This window comes from Crotalus tigris, unplaced genomic scaffold (genome assembly GCF_016545835.1).
Source record: "Crotalus tigris isolate CLP2741 ecotype Arizona unplaced genomic scaffold, ASM1654583v1 scf7180000018142.649072, whole genome shotgun sequence".
Taxonomy (NCBI): Eukaryota; Metazoa; Chordata; class Lepidosauria; order Squamata; family Viperidae; genus Crotalus; species Crotalus tigris.
Genome location: NW_024096844.1, coordinates 32,000 through 46,397, shown reverse-complemented (window position 1 = coordinate 46,397; position 14,398 = coordinate 32,000). Strand labels below are relative to the sequence as shown.

The 14,398-nt window shown below is 41.6% G+C and overlaps 1 protein-coding gene across 1 annotated transcript in view; it reads left to right on the top strand.

Moving 5' to 3' along the window:
- The window catches only part of LOC120310197 (sodium/hydrogen exchanger 3), a 98,395-nt gene extending 85,139 nt beyond the window's left edge, over positions 1 to 13,256 (top strand). Inside the window, exons 8-9 of the mRNA XM_039348338.1 lie at positions 181 to 251; positions 13,002 to 13,256. Coding sequence (XP_039204272.1) covers positions 181 to 251; positions 13,002 to 13,005 — 75 coding nt within the window. The 3' untranslated portion in view covers positions 13,006 to 13,256. The remainder of the gene's footprint in view (positions 1 to 180; positions 252 to 13,001) is intronic.
- Positions 13,257 to 14,398: the final 1,142 nt, after the last annotated feature.

The window sequence follows — 14,398 nt, the reverse complement described above, 5'->3', positions numbered from 1 at the left end:
CCATGATTCGATAGCTTGGTGAATAGCTCTGTTAAAACTGGAAATTTGGCCTAGATAGTGAGATACTGAAGCAAAATATTCCAATTAGTCTGAAGATAACTGATTTTTTCATGGCTCTATCTGCATTTAAAATGTTTTACATTATATACAATGAAGTTATATATATTTTTTATTTTGCAGGCCTTTGATCATATTCTTTCAGCTATAGAAGATATATCTGGTCAAATAGGACACAATTATTTGAGAGACAAGTAAGTTGATTTGCATGGGAATTAAAAAAATGAATACAAAGAGTTACTCAACACTAAGATATTATATTAAAGTATGGTTGCCTAATACTTGAAAATATTGAGAATGAAATATTTGCTGGATAACATCTCTTTTTACTTTATTAATCTCATTTAAGAGAGATACAGATAGTCCTTGACTTATAGCCACAATTGGGACCAATGAAGTTTCATCTCTAAGCAATGTGGTCATAAAGCAAGATGTTATTTGGAGAATAGCAGGATCCCATTCTCACAATATCTGGGGAAGACCAAAAGGATTGTGAGAATGGGACACATAACTTGGAGAAGGAAAGGGGTGTGTGGTTTGGAGCATAGCATGAGGTGGAAAACATGAGCAGGGTAAAGTATAGCCTGTGGAGTATAGAATGACAGGGACAACTGGGCTTTGTGCAATTATGCTGACATGACTGCCCATGGTGTGGGGCTTGAGGCCACATATCTGAATGGCAGCAGTGGTGCTAGAGCTGAAATAGAGACCTGAGAGTTGAGGCAGCTGGCTATCTGAAACTATCTCTAGCCCCTAGTTCAATCCCAATCCTGACACTACCATCAAACAAGTGCCGCTGTGTAGGGTGCCCATAAGGGCACAAGGGGGAGATAATTGGGTGGATAGAGTCACAGCACTACGGCAGGCTGCTAAATGCCCAAATCTTGATCACGTGACCGCAGTGGCATTGCAATGGCTGTAACTTTGGAGATGGGTTTTTAGTCTATTTTTTCAGCATTGTTGTAATTTTGCTTGCTGAATGAATAGTCATAAGTTGTGGGCTTAGTTGAACTTACTTCATCATAAAAAACTAAGCAGGATTATACCCGACTAATACTTGGATGGGAAATACTAAAACTCTGAATGCATAGTCAGTTACTTCCATTTTTAGTCTCCCAATTCTGTACTGACGGCAAAATTTCTTTTCCAATGTTGTGTCATATTAATTCTTGCACTATCAGCATGTATCTTAATAAATTGTAATGGCTTTTATTAATGATCTCTGGAATCATAACTAATAAAATATTTGTGGCTTTAATTTAATTATTTTTTTAATTCATATTTTATTTTCAGACTTTTCAGAATGTTTTGATATATTTCTTTCCAATAATTTTTAGGGATTTTTTTTAACATAACAGTCACATATGATGAAATGTTCCTTTTTTACTGTGTCATTTCCAACATTTGTTGTTTGGTTTATCCATCTTTGAAATTGTTGATGGGGTTATATACCATCTGCAAAATATTTTGTAACAGTTTTCCTCAGAGTATAGATTGATGTAAAGGTTGTTGATTTTTCTATAAATCTTGCCATTGATCCATATTTGTTATTACTTTGAAATATTACATATATTTTATCATAATTTTTAATCTATCCTGTCCCCATTTTACTGTATATTTAAGTATCAATTTGTAAATACAACTTGATAAATAAGCTTCAGTCTGTTTTGCCTAGAATATAATTCTTTTTAAAATGTTGCAAATTGTTCTGTTGTTTCTGATAGCATCTATTAGAAGCCTAGCCAAATTCAAACAGGAATGGTTCCATTATATACAACATAACACATAGCAAGGCAAGCCAAAAAGTTAGAATTTAAGAAAAAATAAAAAATTAATCATCATCCAAGAAATGAGTAATAACATCCAAGATAAAGTATAAAATAGTTAGAATATAGACTGGAGCCTTAACCATTACATCAAATTGGCTTTTCTGGGTTAAGGTGCTGATCTAGAAATCCAGGAGATTGTGGATTCTAGTCCTGCCATAGTCATGAAAACTGACTGAGTGACTTGAGACCAGTTACTCTTTTGCAGCCCAATTCACCTGATAGAATTTCCTCACATAAAATGTGAGAAAAATAAGAGGAAAGATTATTAGATATGTCTACCATCTTGAGTTATTTATAAAAATAATAAAGGTGGGATTTAAAAAATGTACTGATCTGAATTTTTATAATATATGGTCTTTGAGCTTGATGTTTTACTGATTTTAATTTAATTTTAAATGAGTTACGGTATCTTGAATTGTTATTAATTTAAGATTTGTAAGCAAATATATAATGATCCCCCAAAATTGGGAAGAGGCATATATAATGTTTAATATACAAAGAAGGGAATGATGCAAAGAAACCTCAACTGTATAGACCAGAATCTTCATTTTTTTTAATAATTTTTATTTTTCCAAACTATCCCCCATACATATACTGTGATATTTATCAGATGTTAACATGCATTCTTTTTACATTCATATATAAGATACTTTTAATAAAATGAAATAAATACATACACATGACTTTTGGTGTTGCTCGCCCATTTCCCCTTTCAATGTATCCACACTCCTTCTTCTCTACCTTCTTTCTCCACCAGAATCCTCATTAAATGTTGATAAAAGGGCATTAACTAATGTGTTCAGTTTTTAGTTTTAGTTTTTTCAATGTTTTACATTTTTTTAGGCTCTGACTTTTCAGTGTATATTTTCAAATTTCCTTTGACAATTTTTGCCTAGAAAATAATTCCTAAAAAATGTTGCAAGTTCTGCTGTTTCTGACAGCATCTGGTAGAGATCTAGCTAAATTCAAGCAGGAATAGTTCCATTATATAAACATACAACATAGCAAGGCAATCTAAGAGCTTAGACTGTTGGGTTTTTTTAAGAAAAAAGAAAAACTAATCAACATCAAACAGAAATATGTAACGATGTCAAAGGTAAAATATTAAATTACTTCAATAAGAATTAGTGGCTGGGAGGGGGAGAGTTCAGGAGGAAAAAAGAGGGGATAACAGAATGCTTTTTGTTTTTGTACTTCTATGTTTTACGTAATCAATAAAAAGAAGAGCTATTTGGAAGACTAGTTACATTTATGTTGTTGGAAATGCAGTAAAATTAATATTTTATTTAAATATATCATTTAAGTAAGAAGCAACTACATGTATTATTTCAATTTCGAGATTTAATATTTTTAGGTATATATATTCTCTATCATATGTTTATCTCTATCATATGGAATTGAGTTTTGCATAAAGAATATGGGTTGACAGTAAAAAAAGTTAACACTGGAAAGACAAACATAATTCCTACTATCAATTATGGATAACTGTAACAGAATAATAGAGTTGGAAGGGACCTTGGAAGTCTTCTAATCCAACCTCCTGCTTAAGTAGGAAACCCCATACCATTTCAGACAAATGGTCATCCAATCTGTTCTTAAAAATCTCCAGTGTTGGAGCACCCACAACTTCTTGGAGCAAGTTGTTCTACTGATTAATTGTTCTAACTGTTAGGAAATTTCTCGTTAGTTCTATATTGGTTCTCTCCTTGATTAGTTTCCATCCATTGCTTCTTGTCCTGCCTTCAGGTGCTTTGGAGAATAGGTTGATCCCTTCTTCTTTTTGGTAGCCTCTTACACTGCTATCATATCATCTCTAGTCCTTCTTTTCATTAAGCTAGATATATCCAATTCCTGAAACCATTCTTCGTGTCAGAATCCAATTATATTTCATCTCTAGTTATTGTAAGGACCCACCCCACTTTGCATCTTAAGAAGACAAAACTCTTGGAATAATTCTTCCAACAGGCATCCTTTATTAAGAGAAAATGGTTGCAGGCGTTCTAGACAGGAGTTGGGATCCAAGCTCTCCCATTCAAGGTTTTAAGGGGTTCCCCAGTAGCCCCACCCAATCACCCCCCCTCTTTCAGCGACAGTCTCAGGCATTGCATTCCCAACCCCTTTTCCTTACTGCCGGCTGGATGGAGACTTCAAAGAAAACTATATGAAAGGTAATAGCCCCATTCTTATGGTTAGCTCTTTTGGCAATACACACATTCAGTTCCTTTGAAGTATACCAAATGAAGTGAGGGCCATAAAGCCCCTTTGTTCACCCCCTTCCCTTCATCGTATGGCAGAATCCATAGAAGGCAGAAATGGGGTTTTTTATAATTGATAACTAGAAATGAAATATAATTGGATTCTGACATCCTGCCCCTCAAAAATATGACAGATCCACCTGAAAGAAAACAAAACAGGTATAAACGTTAGTCAGGCTTGTTAGGGTATTCTATGTGAAACTTCTTTAATAGCTTCGGGGCTCTGACATGACGTTTATGGACCCACTCGTTTTGTGAGGGAGGGAGGTGTTTCCAGGCAACTAGATACTGAGTCGCACCATGATATCTCCTAGAGTCAAGGATTTCCTTTATTTCGAAGAGTTGTTCACCCTCCACTATGATTGGAGGTCCATTTCAATGCCCTGGGGGGATATGTGATAACCTAGGTAGTCTATCCTTTCCTGGTGGAATTCGCATTTTGAGAGTTTGGCATATAGGTGGGCGGCTCGCAGTTTCTTTAAAACCGCTCTGACAAGGTTGACCTGTTCCTCTTTTGTTTCGGTGAAGATAAGAATGTCGTCCAAGTAAACAAGGACCCCCTTAAACAGGTGCTTCCTTAGAACGTCATTGATTAATTGCATAAAGACTGCAGGGCCCCCTTGTAATCCAAATGGCAAGACTTTGAATTCATAGCACCCCATGGGGCAGTTAAATGCGGTCTTCCATTCATCCCCTTCCTTAATTCTCATGCGATAGTAAGCTTCCCTTAGTTCTAGTTTAGAAAAAAAATTCCCTTTCGAGAGGTGTGACAGCATGTCTTTCATGAGGGGCAGAGGGTATAGGTTGCTTTCACTGATTATATTCAGGGCCCTATAATCCACGCATAAGCGTAAAGAGCCATTCTTCTTCTCTCTAAAAAGGACCAGGGCAGCCACTTTAGGCTTGGCTGGCTCACTGAAACCTCTCTCTATGTTTTTTTTTTATGAATCTTTCCATTTCCTCCTTCTCCTTTGGGATCATGGAGTATAATCTGGGCTTTGGGAGTTTTTCCCCAGGCTTGAATTCAATGGTACAGTCTGTGGGTCGGTAGATATGAAATATAATTGGATTCTGACAGTTATCAACTATAAAAACCCCATTTCTGCTTTCTCTGGATTCTGTCATACGATGAAGGGAAGGGGGTGAACAAAGGAGCTTTATGGCCCTCACTTCCTTCAGTATACTTCAAAGGGACTGCATGTGGATATCACCAAAAGGACTAACCATAAAAATGGGGCTATTACCTTTCATTTACTCCTCTCTGAAGTCTCCATCCAGCCGGCAGTAAAGAAAAGGGGTTGGGAGTGTAATGCCTGAAACTGTCGCTGGAAGAAAGGGGTGATTGGGTGGGGCGACTGGGGAACCCCTTAAAACCTTGAATGGGAGAGCTTGGACCCCAAGTCCTGTCTAGAACGCCTGCAACCATTTTCCCTTAATAAAGGATGCCTGTTGGAAGAACTATTCCAAGAGTTCTGTGTTCTTAAGATGCAAAGTGGGGTGGGTCCTTACATTAGACAGGACTTGCAAAATTAATCCACCTGGAAGGGAGACCCTTGCCGGCAGATTTTGCAAAAAATTACCATGTCAGACAATGGAGCAAGAAAGGGGGGAAACTCCCCGGAAAGAGAGCCGCTGCCGCAACTGGAACCTTGCTGGATGTCGGGATCCGAGAGGTCAGATTCCTCAGGAAAAGAAGTGGTGGAGACATGGGACCACAAGCCTCGCTGGTCAATGAGCATTGGAAAGAAAAGTGAGTGGGGAAAGAAATCAAGAAAGGTGACCCTGAGACGGGGGGCCAAGCAACCAGAATGGAAGCAGGAGATGGAGAAATCCCTGCACGCAAGTGAAGAGGGAGAAAGCTGGGCACCGTACTCAGACTGGATCCTAGAGAAAGCTATTGACCTGATGAAGAGAACTCTCAGCTCCCTAGGAGAGGAGAATCCTGAGCCCTATGGCTGCCCCAGCTCCTGGAGCCGCAAAGGGAGAAAAACCGAGGGGGAAGTAGAACCTACAGCCCCGGGGACATCTACTGATCCAGTAGTCCCCACCCCCTGCCGAACCATAGATGGCAATCTGGACGGAAGACACTACCACCAACAATGGAGGCACCGATCCATTCCAAGACGTCCGCTGTTGGAGTGAAATTCAAAGGGGAGCCAACACGCTTGGAGTTTTTCCTAACCCAAGTCCTCAGCTACATGGAGGAATATGGGCGGGACATCCCCAGCAACAAAGCCCGCATTCAGATCGTGCAATCTGCCCTGGACGGACTGGCTGCAGATTGGGTGGTCAACTTGCACGACTCCAATGCCCCTGAGCTCAATGACTTTAATCATTTCATGTCCTCTCTGAGAAGGCGATTTGAAGACCCCCTGGCTGATCGCAAAGCCCGCAAAAGGATAAAAACAATGAGGCAAGGCAAACGCCCGGTGGCTGAATATACGCAAGAATTCTGGGCCATTGCCAGCAAACTGAACTGGCCAGAAGATATCCTCCTTAGCCATTTCAAAGATGGACTAAATTATGACTTATATGACTCTTGCCTGCCCCAAGGGGACCCACACCAACTTGAGGAATGGTACGTCTTGGCAGAGGAAGCAGAGATCAACATATTGAAGAGACACCACTGAGGAAAACCATGGAGCCGCTCCCTGCCTGAGTTGACACACGAACCAGTGAAACCATCGGCTACAGCCAAGAAGCAAATGGGGTGTTTCAAATGCGGAAGAGAAGGGCATCGAGCTGTAGAATGCCGCTCCAAAGCCCCCCAGCACAACCCAGACAGATCCCTGATCAGGAAATCTGGAAAGTCTTCAGCTAAGCCAAAAGAAACTGTCATGAGAATGATGGAAATGTGGAACCCCCCACCTCTGCTCATCACGGAGAAAGACCTCCAGCCTACACCACAGGGCCAGTGGACACCTCAGATGACAGCTCGGAGGGCGAATCCCTGGTAAGTGGACACATCGCATCCATCTTCAAGACAGTGACTATATTAATTCCCCCCATGCCCGAAGCCATGAAGGTGAAAGCCTTAATAGACTCTGGCTGCACCCACTGCCTCATTAGCCCGACACTAGTGGGGAATCTGGGCATTCCATCGAGCATTCCAATCTCATTTGTCCAGTTAGATGGATCCATAGCAGGGGGGGTGCCAGCTACCCTAGCCACTTTACCAATATACCTCTCCCTGGGCAAACATGAGGAGGACATAACATTTGTGGTGACCCCAGGCATGGAATGCCCAATGATCCTAGGGATGGAATGGTTTAAAAAATGGAACCCCTGGGTGAATTGGAGGACGACAGAAATCAAATTCCCGAAGGGGGACCCTGTGGACTTAAAATCCCAAGGGGGGCTACCAGAATCAAGAATAGAAAAAGCATCCATGGGAGAGGAAAAGCGACCACCAGAAATACCAGAGGAATACAGAGACCTTGCTGACGTTTTCAGTGAGGAGAAGGCAGATGAGCTCCCCCCCACCAACCCACAGACTGTGTCATTGAATTCAAGCCTGGGGCAAAACTCCCAAAGCCCAGATTATACTCCATGATCCCAAAGGAGAAGGAGGAAATGGAGAGATTCATTAAAAAGAACCTACAGAGGGGATTCATTGAGCCAGCCAAGCCTAAAGTGGCTGCCCCAGTCCTCTTTAGAGAGAAGAAGGATGGCTCTTTACGCTTATGTGTGGATTATAGGGCCCTGAATACAATCAGTGAAAGCAACCTATACCCTCTGCCCTCATGAAAGACATGCTGTCACACCTCTCGAAAGGGAATTTTTTTTCTAAACTAGACCTAAGGGAAGCTTACTATCGCATGAGAATTAAGGAAGGGGACGAATGGAAGACCGCATTTAACTGCCCCATGGGGTGCTATGAATTCAAAGTCTTGCCATTTGGATTACAAGGGGGCCCTGCAGTCTTTATGCAATTAATCAATGACGTTCTAAGGGAGCACCTGTTTAAGGGGGTCCTTGTTTACTTGGACGACATTCTTATCTTCACCGAAACAAAAGAGGAACAGGTCAACCTAGTCAGAGGAATTTTAAAGAAACTGCGAGCCGCCCACCTATATGCCAAACTCTCAAAATGCGAATTCCACCAGGAAAGGATAGACTACCTAGGTTATCACATATCCTCCCAGGGCATTGAAATGGACCCAGAGAAGGTCAGAGCAGTATTAGATTGGGCACCATCCCACACGAGAAAGCAGCTACAAAGTTTCCTGGGCTTTGCAAACTTTTACCGCCAATTCATCCCCTCATTTGCCCAGATAGCCTTGCCCTTCACTAACTTACTAAAAATGAAGGGAGCATCCTTAGTAAAACCTAGCCAGACACTAACATGGACAATGGAGTGCCAAGCAGCGTTTGAGAGATTAAAGAGACTTTTTTCTGCCAAACCAGTACTAAGGAACCCAGACATGGATAAGCCCTTCATAATACAGGCGGATGCAAGTGATGTGGCAGTGGAGGCTGTTCTATTACAAGAAAACGATGATGGGGTATTGCAACCCTGTGCATATACATCCAAGAAACTCACGGAAACAGAACAGTGCTGGCCCGTATGGGAGAAAGAGGCATACGGGATACATTGGGCATTATTCACGTGGCAACAGTACCTTGAAGGCAACAAAATCCCCTTCCAGGTGTGGACTGATCACAAAAATTTGGAAGGCCTGAAAGCGCCCAGGAAGCTCAATCCCAAACAAGCCCACTGGCCCCAACATTTTCACCAGTTCCAATTTAAGCTCAAACATTTACCAGGGAGAAAGAACTTCCTGGCAGATGCACTCACATGCCCCAATATAACAGCGCGCGAGCCACAGACTCTAAACCAATGATGGCAGAGTCACAACTGGCAGCACCAGTAACCACAAGACCCCAAGCTAAATTAAAACCACAACTGGACAGCCAAACTGGAATTGAATTCAGAAAAAGTTTGGAAACAGATGAATGATTCCAGAAAAAAAAAATGTGCGCACAATGAGAGACGGGTTGCCCTGGGTAGGGGAAAAGATGTATATACCAACAACGCAAAGAGTCACATTCATGCAGCTTTGCCATGACACAAAATCAGCAGGGCATTTTGGATTTGTAAAAACTTTACACTTAATTAAACGGCAATGTTGGTGGCCATCCATAAAAAAGGACATAGAAAGCTCCGTGGCCAGCTGCACAAAATGTGCAACTGCAAAGAGGTTGCAAGGGAAATCACCAGGACTATTACAAACAGTAGCAAATTCCTCAGCCCCCCAGAGGGAAATAGCCATGGATTTTATAGTGGAATTGCCAGAAAGCAATGGGAATACTGTTGTCTGGACAGTCACAGACTTGTTTTCCAAACAGGTGCACTTTATCCCTTGCCAAAAGATTACCACCGCAAAAGCCTTATCGAAACTTTTCATCCAGCACATTTACAGATTGCATGGGGCGCCCCAACGCATCATCTCTGATAGGGGAGTGCAATTTACGTCTGCATTTTGGAAGGAATTCTTATCCCTTTTAGGAACCACTCAGAGACTGACATCTAGCCATCATCCACAAGGGAATGGGGGGGGGCTGAAAAAATGAACTCAGTACTTGAACAATATTTGAGATGTTTTCTTAATTTTCAGCAGAACAATTGGACGGACTTAGTCCCTTTTGCAGGAGTTGCCTAAAATAATGCAGTCCACTCCAGCACAGGTTACACTCCTTTTCAAATAGCCACCAGTCAAAGTTTCAACCCCATGCCAGAATTAACCCCAAACAAACCAATGATCCCATCACTGAAAGAATGGATGGAACAATTACAAAACACCTGGCCAATATTTAGAAAAGCACTAGATGAAGCTAGGCAGGCATACAAAGCACAAGCCAATAAAAAAAGGGTTGAGCCTACACCTTTCATTATAGGAGAAATGGTGTACCTAAAGTCCCTACAGCCCTCTAAAAAACTTGGACCAAAATATATAGAGCCTTTTCCAATTAAAAGAATCATAAACCCAGTAACAGTAGAATTAGAATTACGAAAAAATGTCAGGCAAATACACCCAATTTTTCATTGCAGCTTACTGAAAAGAGAGTGTCAGTCAACTTTACGGCCAAAAATCCCCACCACCACCTCCAATCATGGTGGAGGGCAAATAACATTTCGAAATAAAGGAAATCCTTGACTCTAGAAGATATCATGCAGCGACTCAGTACCTAGTTACCTGGAAACACCTCCCTGCCTCACAAAACAAGTGGGTTCATAAATGTCATGTCAGAGCCCCAAAGCTATTAAAGAAGTTTCACACAGAGTATCCTAACAAGCCTAACTAACTTTTATACCTGTTTTGTTTTCTTTCAGTTGGATCTGTCTTATTTTTAAGGGGGCAGGATGTCAGAATCCAATTATATTTCATCATCAACTATAGAAACCCCATTTCTGCCTTCTCTGATTCTGTCATATGATGAAGGGAAGGGGGTGAACAAAGGGGCTTTATGGCCCTCACTTCCTTCAGTACACTTCAAAGGGACTGGATGTGGATATCTCCAAAAGGACTAACCATAACAATGGGGCTATTACCTTTCATATACTCCTTTCTGAAATCTCCATCCAGCCGGCAGTAAGGAAAAGGGGGTGGGAGTGTAATGCCTGAGACTGTCGTTGGAAGAAGGGGCTGATTGGGTGGGGCTACTGGGGAACCCCTTAAAACCTTGAGTGGGAAAACGTAGACCCCAAGTCCTGTCTAGAATGCCTGTTTTTCTCTTAATAAAGGATGCCTGTTGGAAGAACTATTCCAAGAGTTCTGTCTTCTTAAGATGCAAAGTCCTTACACTTCGTATGTTTTACCCTCCAGTCCTGTAATAATCTTTGCTGCTCTTCTCTGCACTCTTTCTAGAGTCTCAACATCTTTTTAATATTGTGGTGATTAAAACTGGATGCCATATTCGAAGTGTGGTCTTACCAAGGCATTATAAATTGGTATTAATACTCTACATGCTCTTAATTTTATCCTTCTATTAATAAGCCAAGTTTGTATTGGCTGTTTTGGCACTCATATTTAAGTGATTGTCCACTAGGACTCCAAGATCCCTCTTGTAGTTACTATTGTTGAGCCAGGTCCACCTGTTCTATACTTGTGCATTTTCTTCCCCATTTAGAAAACCTTACTTTTCTCTACAATGAATTTAATTTTGTTAGATAGAGCCCAGTGTTCATGTCTGTCAAGATCCTTCTATATCTTCAGCCTATTTTCTGACTATTGGTATTCCTGCGAGCTTGGTGTCATCTGCAAATTTGATGAGTTCCCCCTCTATTGAAGAGTACTGGGCCTAAGACAGAGCCCACTGTATACTTCCCTCCATGTAGATCAGTGGTTCTCAACCTTCCTAATGCCGTGACCCCCAACCATGTGGTCGTAAGTTGAGGATTACTTGTATTTCCCTGTGGGTGGGGCAGGAGGAGGGTGCACACAGGCCGTCGCCCAGCAACTGCCTCGGCCTGGGAGCACCGCGCATGCGTGGTGCCGCCCCCTGTGCCGGCCGAGGCATAGCTGGCAAGCGGCAGTGATGGCGCAGGCACCTGCTGGGCCCCATGCATGCCAGCAACCCTCCCTGTGCCCGCCACTGCTCCGCTAGCCTTACCTTGGCACTGCATGTTCGGTGTGGCGGCAGGCAGGCCCAGGCGCTCCTGGGCACAGCTGGCAAGTGGCAGCGACGACGCAGGCCGACCACCGGCTGGGCCACCAGCTGGCCCAGCCCAAGGGAGGTAAGGCACCCGCCGGGCCCCACGTGCGCCAGCAACCCTCCCTGCGCCCGCCGGCCTCCCACCCCTGGCCCTCTTTTACTTACATTTAGTAGTTGCTCAGCAGGGAGGGTTGGAAATGTCCAGAAAGCTCGCCTTAGCTGCAGACAACTTGCAGCACCGTTTGCAGACTGGGACTTTTGGCAGGCTCAGCAGGGCAGAGACAGCCTGGACAATTCCTATTGGCTTTTGAAAGCCAATAGAATTAGACTCTATTCAAGATTCTATTCAATAGATTCTATTGGCTTTCGAACGCCAATAGACTAGAGTCTCTTGAATAGAGTCTATTCTATTGGCTTTCAAAAGCCAATAAAATAAGAGGGAGTAGCACTGCTAAGGAAAAGGGGAAAAAATGGTGGACAGCCTTGTTTGGTGACCCCCGTGAAATGGTCGTTCGACCCCAAATGGGGTCGCGACCCACAGGCTGAGATGCTGATGTAGATGCAGTTCCACTAAGGATTACATGTTGAGTGTGATTGATCAACCAGTTATAATCCATCTGGTGATGATGCTATCTAACCCTCATTTTTCTATCTTAGCATTAACTTGTCTATAGGAAATTATCACTTAAATCTTTTGTTATATGTGTAAAGATATATTTCTTGATATCTATTTTTAGCTCTTTCCCCCCTGGTCTCAAAAGTGCTTTTCAAAAAGCAACTGGACTTTCTTCAGTTTTTTTCTTGAAAACGTTTCTCTTCTTGCTCTGCGGAGAAAATGATGTTCTGAACTAGCAGTGCTTTTTTTTTTTTTGCTCTGCTAGAGAAATGGCTGGTTTAGTGGCTAGGAACTGGTCTCTGTAGCTTACTCAGTCCTGGATTAGAAAAGGAGGAATACAGAATCAATCTGAAACTCCTTGGATGGTACTTGTCTTGCTGAGGGAAGTGAGATTCAGAGGATTTCATCTCCCTGGTAAGCTCAGCCAAAGGAGGGGCTCACATCCTGTCCACCCAGTCTTTGTTCTTGAAGAATGCCTCTGTTTTTAACCCTATTTTTTTTAAAGCTTTTTCTTTTTTCTTTTCTTTCTGCATGTTAATTGCTGGCTGTGTGCTGGAATTTTGATACTTTCCCCGTCATGGACTCTAGTTGATTTTATAGTACTGGAGGTATGAGTGGAAATCACTTATCTTTCTGTATGGAAGAAGCAAACGGCAACAAGTCTTCTAAGACTAATGAGAGATGATCTAATCATATTGAACTTAAATGATCTAATCATATTGAACTTTTACCAAAAGACTGTACATATTATCAACTCAACAAGATTTTATATCTTCATTTTATTTTTATTACATTTTGTATATAACTCTCAGCTTTCTATGCTAAAAGTTTAGAAATCCCCCCTTTTTTTCTCTGCATGTTGGGAGTTTGCATATCAACATTATTCTCCTTGCCAGCTGCTTTGTTCTTGGAATTTTCCCTCTGACCTTGAAAAAAGAACTGTGATTCTTGTTTGCTTCTCTACTCCAAGCAACTGGCTGTAAGAGAAGAATTGTATACATTTGTAAAATGCCTCCTAAGAGAGAAGTAAAAGTGTCAGGTGAGAAAAAGTTTTCTATCTTAGTTGACATCCTATAAGAGATGAATGAAAAATCTGATAAAAAGTTTGAATTATTAACACAGTTGAAACAAATCAAAGAAGATGTTAAAAATATACAGATCAGTTTGGATAAGATGGATACAAAGCTGGATTTTTTAAAAAATTCAAATTTACTATTGTTGGAAGGAACTCCCCTGTTCAGGCTCTTCCAGCTGGGATTTTCGCAAAAACAAATAGAATGTGAAGCCAGCTACCGGAAAGAGAGGTTTAATCATGGAGATTAAAATTGAGTGACAATTCAGCATGAATCCTCAGCTAGCTAGACAGAATGGTCCCCAAATGTGAGTTCTTATACCCTTTTATGGTTTTCAAAACTGTCATTTCTGATTCACGAATTTAAAATTGTCTTTTCTGATTCGTTGTTCAGTGTCTATTGATGGATTAATTTCTTTATCAATTCTGTCTAGGAAAATGTTAATCTTTGCTCCAGGAGGGATCCGGTGTGGTTTATTTTATTATTATGTACCTTTTAGTGTTTCTATTTTAATCCTTGAAGAAGGAGAGTGCAAAAGTTGGCTTGAAACTCAACATTAAGAAAACCAAAATCATGGCATCCAGCCCTCTCAATTCTTGGCAAATAGATGGGGAAGAAATGGAGGTAGTGACAGATTTTATTTTCCTGGGCTCCAAGATCACCTCAGATGGGGACTGCAGCCAAGAAATTAAAAGACTTGCTCCTGGGGAGGAAAACTATGGCAAATCTAGACAGCATACTAAAAAGCAGAGACATCACCCTGCCAACAAAAGTGCATACAGTCAAGGCCATGGTTTTCCCAGTTGCAATGTATGGATGTGAAAGATGGACCATAAGAAAGGCTGAGCGACAAAGAATTGAGGCCTTTGAACTATGGTGCTGGAGAAGACTTCTGCAAGTCTCTTGGACTGC